The sequence below is a fragment of the Diceros bicornis genome, chromosome 17 (assembly GCF_020826845.1).
Source record: "Diceros bicornis minor isolate mBicDic1 chromosome 17, mDicBic1.mat.cur, whole genome shotgun sequence".
Classification (NCBI taxonomy): domain Eukaryota; kingdom Metazoa; phylum Chordata; class Mammalia; order Perissodactyla; family Rhinocerotidae; genus Diceros; species Diceros bicornis.
In genome coordinates this window covers 46,293,317-46,316,112 of record NC_080756.1, presented here as the reverse complement: position 1 = coordinate 46,316,112, position 22,796 = coordinate 46,293,317, and the positions used below count along the sequence as shown (strand labels likewise).

At 39.3% G+C, this 22,796-nt stretch overlaps 1 protein-coding gene across 1 annotated transcript; it reads right to left on the bottom strand.

Annotated features, from left to right (window-relative positions):
• Positions 1 to 1,363: 1,363 nt before the first annotated feature.
• Positions 1,364 to 22,744, bottom strand: ERP27 (endoplasmic reticulum protein 27). The gene is made up of 7 exons (XM_058558708.1): positions 21,699 to 22,744; positions 21,234 to 21,334; positions 19,361 to 19,498; positions 7,500 to 7,613; positions 3,814 to 3,939; positions 2,481 to 2,678; positions 1,364 to 2,066 (listed from the first exon to the last, which is right to left on the bottom strand). The coding sequence occupies exons 1-7, from the start codon at positions 21,790 to 21,792 to the stop codon at positions 2,019 to 2,021; spliced, it is 819 nt and encodes a 272-aa protein (XP_058414691.1). The 5' UTR covers positions 21,793 to 22,744; the 3' UTR covers positions 1,364 to 2,018.
• Positions 22,745 to 22,796: the final 52 nt, after the last annotated feature.

The following is a 22,796-nucleotide window of genomic DNA, read 5'->3' as shown; positions in this document are numbered from 1 at the left end:
AGTTATTGGGGGGAACACTTAATTGAAAAATTAACACAATATTGAACAAAATACAGCTCATAGGAATGTATCCTTTAGCATTTACCAAATTCCTACAACAGTTTTGAATCCCACTATTTTAAGCAAGAAAGAGGGAAAGTTGAGGGCCAGCCTGGGTGGCCTAGTGGTTAAGTTCAGTGTACTCCACTTTGGCAGCCTGGGTTTGGTTCCAGGGCGCGGACCTACACCACTCATCTGTCAGTGGCCACGCTGTGGTAGTGGCTCACATACAAAAAGAGGAAGATTGGCAACAGATTTTAGCTCAGGGTTAATCTTCCTCAGCAAAAAAAAAAAAAAAAAAAAAAGAGGGAAATTGAGAAAAAGGAAGAGAGAAAAATAATAAAGTGAATCAAGTGACTTGGAAATAAAAAAATTTAGTGAAAGAGTTGGATTGTAAGTATGGCGAAAAGAAGACTGGATAAGGGGGCTTAAGAGCAACCAGCAAGAGAGGAAGGCAGCATTTGGAGACTGTGATTGGCAGCTGTTAAGAATTTCCCTGGAGTGTAGATAAGAAGAAACAAGCTTGCGTGGCTAGAGGACCTCAGCTGGATATCAGAAGAATTTCCTGACTATAACTGTCAAGAGTTCTGTTTTACAGGATCAAAGGGAGGCTCCTGGGATGTGCCTATCTTAGGAATAGTTTTCAGCCTCAAGCAAGAGACTGGGTGGTTTTCTGCAGCCCTGTGGTTGCACTGGATGGCCTTCTCAGAATCCCTCAGTCTCACGTTGCTGAGAGGCGTGCCGTACACAGCTGCTTTCACAGTGTCCTTGCCAGCTGCTGACTCCCAGCTCAGAGGCTGTGGAGTTTTCCCCACAGAAAGGAACAACCAAGCCTTTCATCCTGTTCCTCGCTTGGACCAGCCCTTAGGTATACACTGTGGTTTTTCAGCTCTTCAGCACTTAGGCACTTTCCTTCTGAACCAGGGGCTTTCTGGGAACAATGTAGCATCTGTGTGTTGACAGTAACAGCCTGTGGGCCAGACACTCTCAGCCAAACTCTCTCCCCTTCCCACACGGGCTGGATGGCACACCTCACCTGCAATATAATCCTAGTCAGCCCCAACCTGCCCTCTTGCCAAGTCCCGCCTTCTCCTATCCATTCCCCAACCTCTTACCTAATTCGGTTCCTAGCCCCTTTGCCAGGTTTATACCAATCCTCATGCAGGTTGGTCTCTCCTCACCTCCCATCCCACTCACAGAGTGAACAATAACACGTGAGTGGCTCACGGCCTGACACTAAACAGTGGGCATTGAAAGGTGAGGTGCACACTCCTTGGTTGGGCAGCTGGATATTTATAAAGGGTTTGGCAAAGAGATGCCAGTCTTTTCCCATAACATCGTTGCCTTTTATTTATTATGAGGTTGTTGATTTACATGGGGAGTTAGAAACTCTAAATAAGCATAGAGTTTTTAAATTGTCTGTTTCTGCCGAGTTCAGAAACTTGGAAATATCATTTAACTTCTGGCAAAAAGGCAATTCCAGAAAGGTGTTTAAAATCATCCTTTTGTCCTTGGCCCTGACTAAGAGAGGAACGTGTGCTTATGAGGAAAGTAGAGTTTCAATCCTTAGATAACCCTAAAAGAGCAGAAACTATGTTGTGTGTAAGGCATGTGCAGTGTACAAATTTAGTCTTAAATGACAAATCAGAACAATCTCCCTCTAGGAATGTCTCTCTTTCATAGCGGTATCACAGTGTTTCTCCTAAGTCCTCCATCCATGGTGTTATAGTGGTACTATAGTGTATGGGCCTATGCAGTATGAATGCATAACAGAAAATTGGATGGGTACTGAGAGAACATAGGAAATTTAACAGAGAGGACAGGAGATCAACTGAGATTTTAAGGAACAAAATGGAGCTCTCTGCGTATGTCTGTAGGGCCCGATGATCCTGTTGTTTAGCGTCTCTGAGGGTTGAGTCGCATCTTTTTGTGCAGCATAAAGTAGATACTTGGTAATATGCAGAACTGTTAGGGAGAAATCAGAGTTCCACCTTTGGAGTCTTTTCTTCTGATTCAGGATTTTCTTTCTGAAAAACATGATGACACTGATATTTAGATTTGGAGCCCACTCTTGTTTTTGAGCTCTGAGATTAGCAAACTGAGCTATTTAACTACCCCTGGAAGTCCTAAATCCATCTGAAATTTTTATCACATGAACTCTTTATATGCAATTTGTTTTGTTTCCCATTGATACCATAGACAGAATATTGAAATTCAAAATTCAACTCCTTTGATTATGTAAGACCTTTCCAAAAATGCTTTTGTAGTTCTTTTCCCATGACTGTAATCTAATCAGCATCCTGACTCTGACCACCATATCCTCATATACCTTTGCTCATGATCAAATCCAGTAGAGCCCAAAGAATTTTTACTCAACGGGAAATAAAAGCGACATAAAGAGGAAGAAACTCAATTTGTTTTACCTGTGGTCTCACACTTACCAGCCGTTTCCCTTTCAGGAATCCATCACAAAAGTTTCGCACGTGCTCTACTATAACTTCTGTTATGGGCAGGGTATCCCACTCATCGTCTAGCGTGTGGTAAATGGCAAACGCGGGCAGTTGAGACTCCTTTAGTTTGAAAAATGATATCACCTTCCCATTTTTCTTCACACCGCTGTCCACCAGGATAAATAGTACCTGTAGTTGGAGAAGTTTGAAAGAGAAAGATCTATCTGAGGTCCTGGGGAGAAAGAGATACCCTGTAATTGTTGCAGTTTACACTGATTGAATTTAAGGTCTGTGCCACACAATTTAAATCTCAATTTAGGTGAATTTCTCCTTATTTTGCATTGCTTTGGTATTTTATCCCTTTGATCCGGTTTATTTAATTTTAAGAACATAGAATTGGAAAAGAGTTTAGTGATTAGCTAAGGGAGAAAGCATAGCCTAATGGTTAAAAGTGGAGACTTAGTCTTAAATTTTGTCTCTAGTACTTTCCAGTTGCGTGACTTTGGGCAAATTATTCAGCCTTTCTGAGACTCAGTGTTCTTATTGGAAAAGTGGGCTTCTGTTGGGGCAGATTAAACGAGAGGATGCATTCAATATCTCTAGTACAGTTTTTAGCACACAGCAAGTGCTTGATGAATGTTAAGTATTTTATGTTATTAAATCAAACCTTTTACCCAAAGTAGAAATCTTCTTTATGATATTCTTGTTAGGCAATCATCTACATTCAGTAACACAGACAACTTCTAGTGTTAGGGAAACAACTACTGGAAAGTCAACTTATTTATTCCCACACAGTTCTCATCATTGAACAGATCTCTAGTTCAGTGCAGTAGCTTTAAAGTGCTGGAAGTTTTACTATTTCAGTGATATCAAGCAGAACTGTGCAAAGTAGGGAAGGGAAAGAAAGAAATATTTATTGAACGCTCATTGGGCACCATGACAGGTGTTTTATATAAGAAATAAGCCCTGAGGTCTACAACTTTAAGAGATGATAGCAAGGAGTAAACAAATTGCGACTAATGGGTGATTTTTATTTTCAGTATCTTTGGGTCTCTATTTTCTCTCCACCTATAAATGCAAAAAAGAAAGCAACAGACTTACCACTAAGGGAAGATATCATTATATAGGCATTTAATAGTACAAAATACAACATCTTTAATTTTAAATCAGAATAATGTGATTTATTATGTCCCAGTTCTTACTTTGTTACCACATAACCATATTTGTGGTTTCTCTTACTAATCTGCCTTCCCTGGCTCCATCTCCCTTTTTCTAGTGTCCTGGGGCTGAATGTTCAAAATGGTGTCTTTCTTTTCAGACTTACCTTCCCCTGGAAGAGCTTAGCTGCCTCCTGGTATCTATGCATGCTTTCTTTATACTCTGAAGAGGCCTTGTTTATCATCAGTAGAAGATGAATCTCAATTATGCTATTAAATAGGCCAACCACAGTCTGGCAAATAGAAAGGTATTATGGTAGAATGAAAGAGAGAGGGAGAAAAAAAATCCATTAGCGGCAATCCAGTGAATAGGTAGACTGAAACATAAATGAGAGCTGTCCATCCATAACGCAAATGGTAACTAGCTTCCAAGATGGCTCTCAATAAGTCTCATCTTCTGGTTTTCATGCAGCTGTGTAGATGCCTCCTCTCCAAGCTGAATAGCGCTGGGCTGAGTGGCCAATGGGATATTGCGGAAATGATGGAGCATGACTTCCAAGGTTAAATCGTAAAAGACATCATGGCTTCTGCCTTGCTCTCTCTTTTATCACTCACTCTGTGGAAAACCAGCTCCAATGTTGGGCACTCAAGCAGCCCTAGGGAGAGATTCACACAGCAAGGAACTAAGGCCTCCTACAAACAGCCAGCACCGACTTGCCAGCCATGTGAATGAGCCATCTTGGAAGCAGATCCCCCAGCCCCAGTCAAACTTTCAGACTGCAACCTCACGAGAGATCCCAGATCAGAAGCACCACTCCCAAATTGTTGACCCACAGAAACTGGGTGAGATAATCAATGTTTATGGTTTTAAGTTGCTAAGCTTTGGGGTAATCCGTTATGCATCAATAGACAACAAATACAACATATAACACATTAGTCACTTTTTTCATCCCTCTTTGTGTAGCAAGAGTGGTCAGATACTCTTAAAATGTGGCCTTCAACCACATGTGAGTAGTGCATACTTACTGAGTGCTTTCTATGTGTCAGGCACTGTTTTGAGGTCTTTACATGTAATAACTAATTTAATCCTCAAAGTCCCAGCTTTATAAATGCATAAATTGAGGCACAGATAATTAAGCAACTCCCCAGAGTCACAAAGTGGTGGTCTGGGATTTACTCCAGGCAGTTTGGATCCAGAGTCTGTGCTCTTAACCATCAGGATGTACTGCGTCATACACAGCTGATTGCAAAACTCCATCTGAACCAATTCAACACTAAGCATAGTTGAACCAGTCTACTTGGGGTCAGTAATAAGGTAAGCTCTTGTGGAGACAAGAAGCATTGGCCCTTTTTTGCTGATTAGAGACAGTGATTCCCCACGAAGTTGCGAATGACCGAGGGGAGTGGGACAGTCAGGAGCCAGAGTGAGGAGAGGAGAAAGAGGGTGAAACTATGGCACTGGCTCCCTTCATTTCACTTTCCCGAATAGTGTTGACAGTGTCTCTAGTTTAAACAAATCCCATTCCTTTTCACCTCTCCCTTCTTAATACAGAAAGCATTGCTATAAAACTAGCATGTGCACAGGAAGAGAGAGTATGGTGGATTACCGAACCATCGGACAGAGTCCTGGGATGGTAGGAAGAGGAACAACTAGGTAGGATCCTTCTGGAAGCTACACACTGCTCTGTAGAGCTTCTTCAGCTCCACTGGCCAACATGTAGACAAGGAGAGCCCGGTGGGTTCTTTCTCAAAACTTTCTCCCTGGAGTTTAAAACCAGTTCTTAGATTTTAAATTTGGGAGATTGGATGTAAATAATTGTCTCTTGTTTTACTAGATCCTGCTACTTAAATTTAGAGCACGCACCTACCCTCCTAGAGCAGAGATGAAGGGTGATTCTTAGGAAGAATCAAGAAATAAAAGCTAAGAAGTCAAAAAGTACAGTTGTCCTAGCAGAAAGGATTGGACATAGCAGAAGTGATTAGTGTAATCCGAATAGCCACAGCCTAGATTACCTTGAAGCCATATATTGTGTGTGCATTAATAGTGCATGGCAGCCCAAGTAGATGGCTGTGAGTTTCCGCCTAGTTGCTACTGGTGCAAACCTGCGCACTGGCCACAGGTGAGAAATAATTATAACAGTGTGGGCAGGTCTTCAAATGAGAAAAATACTGCTTTTGGGAAATGAAAAAGTCACAATAAAAGTTGAAATTGCTTCTCTAAAGAAATTCTTACCTAATTTCTTCTCGATGTGATTTGCCTTCACTACTAATGTGGAACTTAAATATGTCATTATTCTGTAAGATAAGAGAGGGACCTGGCGTAAGAACTCAGGAAGGCCAGTCCTTGCCCCTGCCTTAGCCTACAGAACTCCAGGACACTGAAGCCATAAACCCAAGGACCATAAGATTATCTTTTCTGGTCACACATGCACTCCTGGCAGCTCAACAGACATAAGGAGCAGAATGATCATGCTCTAAGAGAAAAATGCCTTTTTGATTATTGCTGCCAGCACCCCTGGGGTGCATGTGTTTGGATTCTTAGCAAAAGTGGAAATGGAGTCACTGCACCAGAGAGACAAACAAGGTGTGAGAGGTGGACAGGAATTCAGTCAACAGGAAAAGGGGTGTTTTCTACTGAAGGCCGTTGTGGCGCAATGGAAAAACCACAGGACTGTCAGACAGACCATTCATGAAAAAGGCAGGGACAAGTGGATAGGGCTGTCTCTGCAGCTCGAATTACCAGTCATATGGCCTTGTGGAAGTTACTTCACTTTTCTGAACTTCCATTTCCTTTCCTGTGAAATGGAAATAGATAATACGAGCTAATGCATCATCAGTTAAATTTTCCTCCTTAACTGATGCCTTTTCTACATACTCATTGCATGGTCTTGTATAAGTCACTTGGATCTTGAATCTTCTCTTCTGTAAAATGGGTATAATAATTTCCTCTCTTCTATCTCAAAAAAATTAATGTGAGGATTAAATGAGAAAATGATATGAAAGGGCTTTGTAACTTCTAAAAATCATGATATGAGTGTAAAGTACTGTTATTAGAGAATTCACAGCATTTCTGAGCTGATGTAGATCACTGGAAATTAATACTCCATCACTCTATGATCTACGTCAGGGAAAATAAAAGGCAGGACATAGAAGGTGAGTCTATAAGCTGTACAGTGTTAGAAGACCAAAAGATTATCAGGACAAGTGGACCAACGCCTTCACCCAGGTTGCATGCAGCATGCATGCAAAGGAAGACAAACCTAGAGAGGAAGGTTAGGCAGCATGAGGGTCTAGGCACGTGCAGGTGGTGCCAGACCAGGAAATGTTAGTTACTAGTCCACAAGGAGATAGGCACAGAAAATGGGAATAGGTGTTCAAAAACTTTTATAGAAATTTTACATCGCTGTGGCATCCAAATACGTGATCACCAATATTTGTCACCAACGCTTTAGGAAAAAATGGCCCTTTGGCATAGACTGCTGTCTCGTTTGAGCAGCACGGTCTAGAGTGTTGCTTGGATCAGAGTTGCCTTCACGGAACACTCTCAGGCAGCAAAACTCAGAAGATTTTGAATCAGTCACCTTAACTTGGCATTCTGGCTCTCTTTCTTACTAGTCGTGCAGCATGCCATTTAACTTTCCTCTGTTTCTTTATTGGGTAGGGACAAGTTTATCAATATTAGAGGGTTGTAGTAAGGATGGCAACATACACAACTAGGTGTTCAGTTAAAGGTGGTTACTGTTATTATTGGTCAAAGGATCAGAACTCCTGGAGGAAAGGGTCTCTGCTATGAAGACAAGTACCCTCCCCGGGATAGGGACATAAGGGGCTGAAGACAGGGGCTGTGATTTACCACAGGGTTGTACTCTGTCACCAAGTGGAGGTTGTTCGTCCCAATGAAAATGCTTAATTTGGTGGCATCAATGTTTTCAAGGTCTTCGCTCTTTAAATCCAGTTGTTTATCGACCTGGGTAACACAAAAAGGATAAAATTGTCACTGTTCTGACTTAATTCATTCATTGATAAATGTTTCTGGCCCATTTACCACGTCAGGCACTATCTAAAGCTCCAAAGACAGAGAGGTAAACAGGAAATGTTCCCTGCCCTTGAGGAACACACTATCGTGAGGGATACAGACAAGTGAACATAAATGTCCCACAGAGTGTGGCAAGTATCATCACAGGGGAGTCACAATCCTATATGTCACCTAAGGAGGAACAGAAAAGCTTCCAGAAAGAGGTAGCTCCTGAAAAATGCCTAAGATTTGGTCAGATGAATGAGGATGGGGAGGGAATTTTAAATAAAGAACAGAGTTTGCAAAAGGCCAAAAGATGTGAGATGCATGTTCTGGAAGCTGCAGTTAGTTTACTGTGACGATAGCAGTAGATGTTGAGTCTAGGCGGGAGAGAGATGGCTCAGAGAGGTAGGCAGAGGCAAACTTCTGAAGGGTCTTGAAGCCAGAGTAAGAAGATGAAACTCTAATATGAAGGCAAGGGAAGCCATTTCTGTGATCAGATTTATGTTTTATTTAGGTACCCTTTTAATGTGAAATAAAACATACATACAGAGAAAAGCACAAAACAGAAAACGTAAAACTCAGGAAATTATTACACAGCAAACAGCTGTGGAACTACCACTCAGGTGAAGAAATAGAATTTTGCCAGAACCCCTGAGGCCCTCTGTGCTCCCTTCTAATCAATAGCCCATCCATTTTTACCAAAAGTAACCATTATCCTGACTTTTATAGTTACAGTTTTCCTCCTTTCCTTTATAGCTTTATCACTGAAAGATGCATTTCTTAATGCTATGGTTTACTTTTTTAAAAACATTATGTAAATGGAAACAAACTATGTTTTTTGGTATGTGCATCTCATTTCTTTTGCTTCACATTTTGTTTATGTGTCATGCACGTTATTGTACATATCTGTAGTTTGTTCATTTTCCTTGCTGTATAATATTCCATTGTAGAAATGTGCAGAGTTTATTTAGTCATTTTACTGTTGATGGATATTTAGGTTGTTTCCTGTTTCTGGTTATTAAAGTAATACTGCAATAAACACTCTGGTTCATATCTCTTGATACACATATGCCACTGTATCTCTTGAGCATATTATATATCTAGGACTGGGATTTTTGATTGTAGGGTATGTGTATTCTCCACTAGCAGAAAATGCCAAGCTATTTTCCAAAATGGGTAATAACTTACACTTGCACTTGAATTGTTTCGAAAGGTCCTACTGCTCCACGGTCTTGCCAATGCTTAGTATTATCAGCTTTTCTGATTTTACTCATTTTGGTGAACTTGTGGTAGTATCGTATTGTGGTTTTAATTGCATTTCCTTGATTAACCACTTGTATATCCTCTTTTGGGAAGGGTCTATTCAAGTCACTTGCGTACTTTTCTATTGAGTTGTCTTTTTCTTGTTGATTTGAAGATGTTTTTATATATTCTGGATACGAGCACTTTGTTGGTTCTATATTGCATACCTTCTCTCTCACTGGGGTCTTCACTTGTAATGGGCACCGCTCATGAACAGAAGGTAATTTCAATGTAGTCGAGGTTATCAATCTTTTCCTTCACAGGTAGTGTTTGTTTTTGTTTTGTTTTGTTTAAAAATCTTTGACAACGCCAAGGTCATGAAGATGTTGTCTTATATTATTTCCTAGAAACATTATTATTTTGTCTTTCACAAATAGATCTAAAATCCACCTAAAACTCATTTTTCTTACTTCTTAAATGGATGCTTAGATCCTTGATTTTTAGCATTGCTCTTTTCTAAAATATACATTAAAAACTACACATTTCCCCCTTATAAGGTTATAAACATCCATACATTTTATATGTAGATTTTATTATCATTCAGTTCAAAATGTCTTCTAATTTCTGTTCTTATTTCTTACCCAACCTATTAGTTATTTAGAAGTGTATTTCTTAGCTTTCAAATGTAGGATTTCCTGGTTATATTCTTGTTATTGATTTCTAGCTTAATTTCTACGTTTTATTTATATCATTTGTCAATGTTATATATGGTAGTCCCCCTTATCTGTGGGGATATGTTCCAAGACTCCCAATGGATGCCTGAAATGGTGGAGAGTAGCAAACTCTATATATCCTATGTTTTTTCCTATACATACGTACCTATGATAAAGTGTAATTTATAAATTAGGCATAGTAAGAGATTAAAAACAATAACTAACAATAAAATAGAACAATTATAACAATATACTGTAATAAAAATTACTGTAGATCATAGCAATCTCAGCATATGATTTTTTTTCTTTCCTTATTAAGTTGAAAACTTTCACCTTTTCATTTAAAGGAAGCGCTTTACGGCTCCTTGTTGGCATATCCAAATTGCCAGCGTCACTACTCTTGTGCTTCGGGGCCATTATTAAGTAAAATAAGGGTTACTTGAACTCAAGCACTGTGATACCATGACAGTTGATCTGATAACCCGCACGGCTACTAAGTGACTAATGGGTGGGTAGTGTATACAGCGTGAAGACCCTGGACAAAGGAATGATTTATGTCCCTGGCGGGCCGGGTCTGGGTGGTAGGAGATTTCATCATGCTACTCAGAATGGTAAGCAATTTAAAACTTATGAATTATTTATTTCTGGTATTTTCCATTTGATGTTTTCAGACTGTGGTTGACCACAGGTAACTGAAACTGTGGAAAGCAAAACCACAGATAAGGACGGACTACTGTATATTACATGTGTCCTTAAAATTATGTATATTCCATAGTTTTTGAATACAGTATTCTGTACATGCCAATCAGGTCATTTTGTTAATTTTATAGTTCAAATTTTCTATATTCTTAGTGATTTTTTTTAAATGAGTTATTCTATCAAGAGAGGAGTATTTAAAATCTCCCACTATGATTGTGGATTTAGCCCTTTTTTCTTACAATTCTGTCAGTTTCTGCTTATATATTCTTTCGCCATGTATTAGATAAACACAAACTTGGAATTGTTAAATCTTCTGGGAATATTGAAATTTTTATCATTATAAAGTATCATTCTTAATCTCTAGGGATGCTTGTTGCCTAAAATTCTACTTTGTCTAATATTAATATGCTTATATCAGTTTTCTTTTGGAAGTGTTTTCTTGGTCTATCTCCATCCTTTTACTTGTAACCTATCTTTATATTTTACATGTGTCCCTATGTTTTAAAATGATGTGTCCCTTGTAAAAAACACATAGCTGTATTTTTTAATCCAGTCTGATAATCTTTGTCTTTCAACTGGATTATTTTTATATAATTGTTATTAATAATATATTTAATTAAATATGCATTTTTCAATTGATTCTGCCTGTTCCAAATCCCATTTTCCTTGATTTCTGGCCTACTTTGAATTGATTGAGCAATTTATATTATTCCCTCTCTCCCTTTATTGGCTTGGAAGTGGCACAGGCTATAATTATTCTCTTAAGGATTACCAGCATGAATTATACAACATGCCTTCTTTACTTATCAGAATCTAATATTAATTGGCAATTTCACCCTATTCTTGGACAATACAGACATTAGAACATTCTAGTACAGTTTACTTCCTTCCAATTCCATTCCCTGACCCCACACTCAAGACTTAAAGGCAATTATTGTTGTGTGTCTTAATTCTAAACCTCACAAGACATTATTATTATTATCATATAATCAATATACATTTCTATTTGTGCACATATTTACAGTTTAGGTTTTCTTCATTTCTTCCTGCATTTTTGAGCTTCTATCTGGGATGGTTTTCCCTCTGCCTAGAGAACACCTTTTAGTAATTCCTTTAGTATGAGTTAGATCTGTTGGGTGACATATTCTCTCAGTTTGGTTGTTTAAAATATCTTTATTTCACTTTTTTTTTTTGAAGGCTATTTTTGTTGGGGATAGCATTCTAAGTTGACAGCTATTTTCTTTCTGCTTTTGAAAGATATAATTCTTTATATTCTGCATTCCACTCTCCTATTGAGAAGTCATCTCTGAACCTTTAATATTACCCCTTTGAGATTATTTTGAGGGTAATCTTTTTTCTCTGATTTAAGATTTTTCTCTTTTTCTTGAGTTTTAGCTATTATACTGTGGCATGGCTAAGGGTAGATTATAGATGACACATAGATATATAATTACATACAGGGGCAGGTGTATGCGTGTGTATATATATGTATGTGTGTATGTATGTGTATTTATATATTCGTATGTGAGTATCCTAATCCAATTTCAAGAATTGAGATGACTTGAATCTGTGCTGCAGCCCTTGGGAGGGCTGATCTACTTATGGTTCATTCTTATTTTTAGGGTCCTACGTGAGGCAAAGAGCATTTTACTAGATCCAACTCCTGCTTCCTCTTGTGGTCCCCGGACTCCAACATTTACTTTTCTGGCTCTTTGAGGGTCTCAAAAATGCTAATAAACCTCTCAAATCTCTTGCCTGCTTCTTCTAGAACTGGCTAAGTCCCCCCAGAAGAAAAGCAGGCCCAATACCGGGTTCATCTTTTTGGGTTTCCATCTTCTTCTAGATCTTAGTCTAGACATTTCCCCCTCTCTTGCTAGTTCTCCAACGCCTTCTTATTTATTTATTTATTTTGCACAGCCTTCAAAAAAAATGCCTTTGGGGGCTGGCCCGGTGGCGCAAGCGGTTAAGTGCGCGTGCTCCGCTGCGGCGGCCCGGGGTTCGCTGGTTCGGATCCCCTATAAAGTGGAGGAAGATAGGCACCGATGTTAGCCCAGGGCCCTCTTCCTCAACAAAAAAAGAGGAGGATTGGCAGATGTTAGCTCAGGGCTGATCTCCTCACAAAAAAAAAAAAAAAAAAAAAATGCCTTTGGTGGAAGGGATTGTCTAGTTACCTGGTCTGTTATCCCATATTTGCATTTAAAAACAACCTTTCCCTACCATATTTAGATATATTAAAATATAGAACTTCATACTGCTAATCATTGATACCAGAATTCCCCATTCCCCTCCTCCAATCTACTTAGGCCCGTAAAGACACAAGATAACGCTTCCATCACCTATAGCAGCTATGCCTACAGATAAAATTATCAGGGATAGCTCTTGAGCAATTTTGTCTGTTTCCTAAAATAGTTTGGGTCATTTTTGAGATCTTTGGGCCACCAACTCTTGGACATCTCCTTAACCTCTTAACCTCCCTTACATCTGCTATTTCATATAGATCCTACCTAATCAGATCTTGCTCTGGATCACAACCATCCTTTTACCTCTAAGATACTGTCTCCCCGTCTACCCAGCAAAGTCAGAGGTAAGTCTCATTTTAGTTTATGTAGGAGGGAATTCAGACAAAGGTAAACTAAATCCACTGAACAGTAAGAATCCAAAATTGTTCATTCTTGTCAACCCCATGATGACTCCCATTATCTATTTTTCACTTCTTTTGTTCAAGATGGCCCCCATTGGGTTAATTAAAAGCAATATGAACCTCCAAGAAGCCCAATGCACTCGTTATGGTTAACTTTATTAATTCTGGATATATGTAGTCATTCTGTGTTAATCTATTTATTTACAAATTATTTGTTGAGTGCCTGCTATACGTTAGGCACTGAGGCACAGAAGTGCTAACATTCACTCAGATACCAATTTAATCTCTTTATTTTATGACTGTTTTTCACAACTCAAATTTATGAAATAAATAAATACTGAAATACAGAAAATGTTTGTATTTCCCAAAAAGAATTTTGAAAAAAAATTCATCAAAACCATGGGGTATTTTAAAATGTGAACTCCCTTTGTATATTTAATTCTTTTAAAATTCACAAAGTTCTGAGTAGAAAGCTTGGGGCAGAAATATAAAAGCAAGAGAAAATATCTTCTTAGGTGGAGTCTTTGCCCACCCGTCTACCATCCTCTTCTCCGAGTCAGGAAGAGTGAGGAGAGAAAGAAAATGAGCTACACAGGATCTTTACAGCTGCTGAAGTCTTGCTTTCCATCTGGCATGCCTCCTTCACACTTAAGGCCTTGCTAATTGCAACATCAAAATCATTGTTTTTATAATCACAATCAGGGCCCTTTTAATATTTAATATGTCTAAATACTTCCCGATGATTTTTCTAGGAACTCCCAGGCCTGGCACTGTTCCTCAGCCCACATAGCTGTGCTCTAGGCCAGGAGCCTCCTCCCTCTCTATTCTCTATTCCAGGCAGTCCCTCACATTTCCCAGAACAGGGAGAACAGGAAACACCCCTGACTCCAGGTGTTTCTGGACTTAAGGAATGCAGTATATTGGAGGCACAGCATGTTAAGTGGTGATAACATTCTCTAAGAAGCAAAGAGCTTTCATAAAAACCACCCTCCTAAAGTCTCTCCAGTTTGTGGTGCATCTTTTAACAAAACATGCCTGATTATTTCACTATTTCTTAAACTAATAAACTCTGGAACCATCATGTGTGGGATTCATGGAAACAACATGTGAAAAGGATCTCTCTCTTCTGTAAAAGGAATTATTTGCATAACGCACTGGAAAGAAAATCTGACCCTGGAACCAAGAGTTGGGGAAAAAAATTTTTCTATATTTTTCCAATTTCGGTGAAGAATTTTACTTGAGATATCATATTATTTCTTTCCCCAAGAAAAGAAGTGCCAGAAGAAAAACAGAAACAGTAAACCGGAAGAGATGCCACTTTAAAACATACTTTTGAGTTTCCCCAAGAGTATCAAAAGTGGCTTATTTTATGTTTTAGACACTATACCATCTCGAGAGATTTAATCACTCCTTTTCTGTTCATTAGCATTTCAGCAATATTCCGTGGAACTTCTATGGATTTCTCTAATTAACCACCCCGCTTTTCATAACATATGTTAAAATTGTCTTAGTGGATGCTATAGTTATAGTATTAAATATCTTGGATAGCACTGAGAAATCATTTGTTAAGCAAATACCCTCATGTCCCTGGGTTTGTTTTCATAAGCTGCTTAGCTTACCATATAAAAAACTATTTGATAATTTGACATATCTTACTTCTTGCATTTCTTTTTTTTTTTTTAATTTTTTGTTTATTGCAGTAACATTGGTTTATAACATTAAGTAATAGATAATAACAACAATAAACTTCTTGCATTTCTTATCAGTTTATTTTTATGCACTGGTTCCATCTGTTTGTCTTTGTTTGGCAAGGTGCATTTCTTATAATAGGTACCCAACAAAGAACTGTAAAAGGAATGAAAGAATGCCTCCACTGTGTTTCCATTACTATCCTACTGGGTCAAAGTTAGGATACTTATGTCTCTTAAAATAGAAGTGATTGAGAATACCCAAAGCAGGATAAACATTCAAATCATATCTGAAATTCCATTTTAGGACAGGCTCATGGTTTATTCAACCCGGGACTACATCTCTCTTAGGGCAACAATAATGTCCCATTGGAGAGTGTGGAGGGTCTTCCTGCCATCACGCTCACAAAAGATAAGCTGTGTCCTCAAACAGACAGGTTGTCATATACAACTTATTATTGTTCCATTTTACTTAAATTCTTCCTGATAACATTTCTGTAGTTGGCCTGCGCTACTATTGGAGAGTGATGTGTTCCATGAGTACACCATTTGCTGGCCTCTTACTGCTCCAACATTTCAAGCGTCCAGTAATGTCAATTCATTATAGTCTTATTATTTTTTCACTTATCATTTATTTAAGCTTATCTCTAAATATGTTCTTAAAATTGAAAATTCTATACATCTAAATTCTGAAATTTCTTTGCCAAGTTATATAATGTTTACATTAAGTCTTGGGAAATAATCCTGGAATTTGATTAAATAGTGCCAGAGGGATAGAGAAATGGTTTAGGAGATAGTGATTTAGAAAAAAAAAGGCTTTGGATTGAAGGGCATTAGAGTAGATAGAATCTAGGAGTAAAACAAAGGTTTTCTTCAGGGTTAAGCATTTTAGGAAGTCACTATAGTATGGTAGGAAACTATGCTTTGAATCAGCAATGCTGGGGATGAATCAGATCTCTGTTACTTTATAGTTGTGAGACTTTGGACAACTGAATCAATCTCATGGAACGTTAGCTTTCTTATTGATGCTGCAGGGATAATAATAATAATTTCATCAGATTCTTGTGAGAATTAAATGATAGAACATTGGAAAACACCTAGCATAGTGCCTATCCTAAATTAGACACTAAAACAAACAAAGAGAAGAAACTATAGATCTAAGATGAAAGTAGATACCAGAAAATTTGCAAAAGGCTCAAGTTTCCCAATGTAAAAAAGAATCATCTTGGTTGATGTTCTCTTTAAAAAAAAAGTTATCCCAAACTCCTGAATAATAATCTTATTAAAATATGGACTCAACTTTTGGAAATGTAAACTGAGAAAAAAATGTTTATCTAAAAGCTGGCACGGCATAGGGTGAGCCTATCCCACACTGGGCAATGGAGTAGGGCAGGAACCAGTGTGTTTGTTTTCAGTAAGGCACGTAAATAATTTTCTCCAAAGAGATCCCAAGAGTTCATTCAGAGTGGGTCTGTCTTTTAGTGGTAAACCAAAAACAGATGCTAAAGAAGAGTGAATAGCTCTGGGAAGTCATCAACAGGGCTTTATAAAGAATAAATTGTAAGCACATCTAGTGAGCCCATTAGAGGTTGTAAAGCCTTGTAGAGACATTGGAAGCAACAGTACTTGTTTTTCTTCCCCACATGTGTATCTTGGTTGTACTAAGACTTTTAAATCATGCCTTTGTAAGATCTATAAACAACAAACTGGGACAAAAGTACTTGTGGAGCTGTAGCTGATTAGAAGTTGTGTATTGAAGGGTTACTACCAATGGTTCAACGGCAACATGAAAGGCCTTAGCCTAACCTTCCATGTCTTTCTTACCAAAGCTTTTCACAGAAAAGCTTGATTTATTCCTATCTCACAATGGTGAAAATGCAAACCTGCAACTGCTGTCCAGGTAGGGGAAAGATTGCTGAAGGGACTTATGCACCCTCAGACATACTCTTGGAGGTGAGTCAATTCCTCAAACACTTTCTGAGTGTCTTCTAGGTACTGGAGGCGTATTGCAGACCTTTTGAATACAAAGATGAATAAGTCATGGTTCCTGGCTTGAATAGCTCATGGTCTAACCGGGTAAAAGGTGAGACAGACACAGAAATACATTACACGCACTATAAAGTGGTAAACGAAAATAGAGACAAGGAAGTCTAGAGGAATAATTGGGCCAATTTGGAGATTCCGGGGAGGCTTTCTGAGGGATATGATGCCTGAACTGATTCACTGGAATATGAGGAGTTAGCTGGGTGAGGCTAAGTGAAAGGGGGCACCAAGGGGTGATGGCATTCTAGGCAGAGGAATAGCCTCTGTGAAATCGTGGAATTGTATCATCGTACTATGTATAGCTGGGTAGTAGAGGGTAAAGCCCAGAGTGGGAAATGTGCTGGAAAAGGGAATAGAGAAGCAGGTAGTTGCCAGGTCATAAAACACTGTATGTTTAAATATCACCATTTTGATCTTGTAAGAAATGGGGAATACTGAAGAGTTTTTAAGAAGGGAGTGCCATGGTCAAATTTCCATTTTAAATCTATCATTTTGATACCAATCTAGAAATCGATATGAAGTAGTAAAAGGAGATCAATTAAGAAGCTATTGAAATTGTTTATACCAAAGATGCTGAAAGTCTAAATGAGAAATGAAATAGAAAGAATGGAGGAGAATATAGGTTCAATAAGATAGGAGGTACAACTGGCAAAACTTAAGATACTGACTGAACGTAGCCATTCGACAAAATAGTGTTTTAGAGGAAAGAACATGATTCAGCAGGTGCAGACGATATATTCAGTTTTGAATATGTTAAGATTGTAGTGTTTATGAGAGTATCCAAATAGTTATATCCAGAAAGCATTTGAATCATGAGAGCGGTCCAGGCTAGAGATAAAACATTCCAAATCCTCAGAAAACACATGATAGTCAAACATGAGAAAGAATTATATTACCTAAGGATTATACATTCATTCCTTCATTAATTCATTCACATATTCATTTAATGAGCATCTGCTACGTAGCAGGCACTTTTTTTAGGCTCTGTGGTTGAAGTAGTGAACAAAACAGTCTCTGCATCCATGGAGTATAGATTCTGTAATATACATTGGCAAGAGCATTGCGTCTGGCAGCAGTGTAGGTGGAGAAAGAGAAAGTCTCAAGGAGACTAAGAACAGAAGAGGAGAGCCAGGAGAAGGAGGTTCCTAGAAGTCAAGGAAAGAGAGAATATTAAAGAGAAAAGAGTGGTCAACAATGTCAAATATGGCAGAGATGTTCCATAAAATAAGACCTAAACGTGTTCATTGGATTTGGAAATATGAAAACCATGCCGACCTGGATGAAAGCAGTTTTAATGGAGTGATGGGGCATAAACGAGATAGCAGTGCATTTAAGAGCTTAAAGAGAGTTGGAGACATTGAATATAAAACACATTTAAAAGAGGTTTGGATGAGAAGTAAAAGACACAGATAGGATGAAGGCTATTCAGTCCAGAAATCTCGAAAACTTTATCCTTTGCTCAATTTCTCATATCCAGTGGACTCTGGTCATCTTTGCCTTGATATTCTACCAACAATACAAACTCAACAACAAACTAAAGCATTAGAAATCCCTATTTCTGTATATGCCCTCACTATTCCCAGGTACCCAGTCTTTAAACTTTGCCTCCATTCCATAAATTTGATATCTAATCCTTGCAGGACCTGCTTATCCTTCACTTTATGTTGCTACCTTTCTACTACAGACCCTTAGTACATGATCTGTTTTCTGAGCCTAACAAATTTCTCTCTACTCTTATCTTTTTGCCTAACAATCCGTCTTACCCATCACTGCCAAAATAATCTTGCTAAAACACATTCCTGTTCATATTACTCCCCAGATCTAAAGGCTCTAGGGGCTTTCCTGTGCCAGCTAAATTAACTGCAAACCCATTAAGCTCATATTCAAATTTCTCCACAATGTGGTTCCAATCAAGCTTTTCTGATTTATATTCATTTCCCCAAAACATGTACCCTGAGATCCAGTCAGGTTGGCCTGATCACTGTATCTTAAGTTTATTTGTTTTTCCCACGGTAGCCATGAATTCTCCTCCACATTGCCCAAATTTTATCTATCCTTTAAATCCCAGTTCAGTTGTCTCCTTCATCAATTTTTGGTCAGAATTCCTATACTGTCTTTATCCTTTGAACTCTCATAATAAATTATCCATAATGATGCTTTTGTAGATTATGTTTACAATCTCTGCTACATTTTAAGATCTATGAGAGGGGAGAATACACTTAACATGTTTTGATTATCAATATCTTGCATTGGCAGACAGTAGTTGTTTAATCTGTGTTTGACAAATGTAAGTGAACTCCCAAAGATATAAAAATATAAAATTTTAGAGCTCAGAATGACCTTCAAGATGATATGGTCAAAACCTTTTTTTTATAGGTGAAAGAATTGAAGCTAAAAAATGTTAAGTGACCTGCCCAAGCCACATGGCTGGTCAGTGACAAGGCAGGGCTACAAATCTCGTCTCCTGACTCCCAGTCCAGTCCTCTGTCCATTTCCTGACAGCGTCTGTTTGGAAAGCTTGAGTTGAGCCATCATCCTTGTCATCATTGTCCCTGACTCTGGCATCATCATTTGTGTTAAAGACATAGACCCCTTTCTAGTCTCACAAGATTGTGAATCCACAACCTAAGGAGAAACTGGGAGAAGGCTCAAGCTGCCCTCCCAACTCACCAGACGGAAGAGGGAGATGGCGTTCCCAGTGACGTTGTAGTGGGCCAGGACCTCAGAATCAGTGCTCATTCCAAATGACACGTCTTGGAAGTTTTGCACCACACTACGGAATATGGACACTGCTGGTATTTCTAAATCCTAAAATCAAGAGGAAAAAAAAACCCACAGGGGTTATTTTGGAGAAGAGAGACATAGAAACAGAATAGGGAATAGAAATGTGCTCACTCAGATCAGAAATCATAGACTTGATTTACTGTCCAGTGAAACAACATTTACCTCTGAGAATGCAGGCTAAATTTGCAGTGGCATTGTTGAATTTTCCAGGCTGGCTGGGTTAATAGGTAACTACAAAGTTGTGGCTAAGCCTGGGACTCCTGTCTGGTCTTACCATAGAACTTCAAGTTTATTAGTAGCTGAGAGGGGCCTCAAAATCATAGAGGCCTGCAGAGTTGGGCTGCACTGTTGTTGATATACCTGAGGAGGCAAATATTTTGGGAACAACTTGTGGAGGAAAGACATAATGCAAAAATAAAATATAGGTGCTATCAAAAGCACCAAAAATAAAGAAAAAAAGAATAAAAAATTTAAAATGGAAGCTTAGAAGTTTTATTAACAAAGGTTTGTGCAGGATGTGGAAGAATAGTCCTCCTCCTTCCACTATAAATAAGCCTGAGGCATTGCCCATGAAGATACTGTTCACGCATTGCTCTAACTGTAGAACACAGGTGGGAGGTGGGAGCAGGGAAGCCACTTCTGAGTGATGATTCCAGTCCTTCTATAGCAAGCTGGCATCATTTTCCCTGCTGTCACAGGACCTTTGCCCACAGCAGCTCTAGGCAATAAGTGGGAGTGTACATATTCTTCCCTGACGTCTCTCTGGGCTAAAGGAGGAGATGTATAAAAAGAAAAGAAGCTGGCTAGCCTTGCATCTGGGGTCAAGCAGAGGGAGTGTGTGTGAAAGGGTGTGTGGAGTTCATTTGAGGCTATGAACATCTGTCAATCTAGGCTTCCTCCTTTTTTATTCTGCTCCCTAGAATGGAATTGCTCGTGGATCAAGTGACGGCATCTGGTGGCTGTTTAAGGTATTGCACACTCCTCTAGTTCCACTTTCTTGCCACTCCTTGCCTTTCCGAGGGTGGCTGTTTTTGTCTACAGCTCAGATCTCTCATCACTGAAAAATGTGCTCCTCTGTCTTCCTCCCCCAATTCCATCTCATTGCAGCTATTTCCAGCTGTGTACACAGAATTGGCAGGGTGATGGTAAGTTGGAATTAATGAATGGAAACAGACAAGGAGGTCTGCAAGGAGAGAGTCGGGGCTTGATCAGCTGTGAGAATTCCCAGATGTTACCTCCAGAGAAAGATAAAAATGCTGGAAGGATGCCCTCTCATTTATGGCTCCTTTCATTAGCCAGGCAGCCATTCTGGAAGACAGAGACTAACACCTTCAATATGCAAAATGTCATCCTTTTTCAACATATCAGAACAAACAAAGAGAAAGAAGAGGAGGGACTACCTATTTGGCAAGGCTTTAGACAGAGATAACTATTGACTAATGTGTGCCTGGAAGACAGAAGTTGGGCTTATTTGGCCCCTGCCTCAGCAATTCAGATATTGACTTAAGCTTCAAAGCAACCGTAGATGAGGAGACCCAGTTAGCAGCCTCAGAACTCTTGAAGCAAGTATGAGAAAGACATAATTCAGAGACTGGGAATGTCTAGAAACTGAGGGATCTCAACTGACCAGCTGAAAGCAGACTCTGTGCCCTTTGGCTTCTAATGCATTACCATCTGGCCAACAGGTGACTGATGGCTCCCTTGAGGTAGAACATTTCTGGTTCTTTGGGGAAATAGAAAGTGGAGTGTCTGGACAAACCTGGAAGAAGCCTATGACAGCCACCTCAGCAGCAGTGATGAATTCCATGGCAGCTGGGACGTCTGTGAGCCACACAGGTTCCTGGGAGTCACTGGGACCATCTAGACAGAGAATGGGAGTGAGAGAGAGGCAGAAGGTGTTGGGGTACTGAGTAGAGAGGAGGCAGCTCTAAATAACGAGAGCATCTCTACTTTTACTCTTTATACCAAAACCAAGGAGATCCAGGGGTGCAGTTATCACCCCAAGGCTTTATTTTTTCGCTAACTTACAGAGGATGACCTCCCCTTGTGGCCTCTCTCTGAAGGATAATGACAGATTTCCCTCTTCTCCACTAGGCAACACAGGTCTTTATCCAGCATTTCCTGGAAAATTTTCCAGGTTTGAAGGAAAGTACCCAGAGGACTCCCATGTTCCCTTCCCTTCACACTTTCACCCTATGGTCACCCAAGTGCTTTATTCTTTTACCTGTGGATTCCTGAACTTCTGTAGCAACTTCTGGGGACAGCTTGCAGGTGACGAGCAATAATAGAAACAGGCATCCGGACTGGGTGGCTTCCATTGTTCTGCTGCTGCTCCTGCTCGGAGCCCTGGTCTTTGTGTTTTGGGATGCTGATTCAGGGCAGCCTGCTCTGTAGTTAATTGGCTGTGGTGTTGTTAGTGCTCTGGGAACTTTGCAGCTGGCTCTAGGGAGACTTTCAACTTCTGAGATAAAAGACCAAGATCAGGGATAGGGCCTCAGAACAAAACCAACCAGAAGAAAGTCAGGTCAGTTTATTTAAATAAAAAAAATATTCTATGCCAGGTATTGACCTAAGCACTAGGGATACAAAGATAACTATGATCTGATCCAGCTTTTCTCAGCTTAGATTGTTAATATGAGAGATGGACAAATAGATCATTTAAATACAAAATGGAAAGTGATAAAAAATTGATAAACTCATAGAGTGCCATGAGAGTACAGACTAAGGGCATTTAGGACAATGGTGGGGTTCAGCGAAGGCTTGCTTCCTGCAGGGAATGCCTAAGGAGAGTCCTGGGTAAATAAAATTTCACCAGGCAACAAAGGCGGAAAGAGAGTTTCATGTAAAGAGCCAAAGTTCAGAGATGCAAATATGATGTGTGAGAGAATTATTAGTAATTGAGTATTATTACAAAAGGAAGAGAATGATAAATATGGGCAGAAAAGCAAGCTGGGGCCAGATCGCAGGGGGCCTTATACACTAAACGTAGGGGCTTCAATTTTATTTTGTAGGTGATGGGAATCCATTGAAAGATCTTAAGCAGGAGAGAAACAAAGTCTACTTTGGCCCACAGATGCTTGCAGAAATCCAAGAGATCCCCACAGGCAGTGGGATATACAGATCTCAAGCTTAGGAGAAACTTCCATATGATAACACTATAAAATAAAAGAAGTTAAGATTTTTCTACCATTCATATTCTGAATGTTCATTGTCCATCACACTGGAACAGGGGACAAAACTGTTCCCAGCGATGTAGTTACCTCCTCTACTGTGCCCGGCCCCACCCCCTCTGAGGAAACTCATGAATGTGAACCATCCAGTT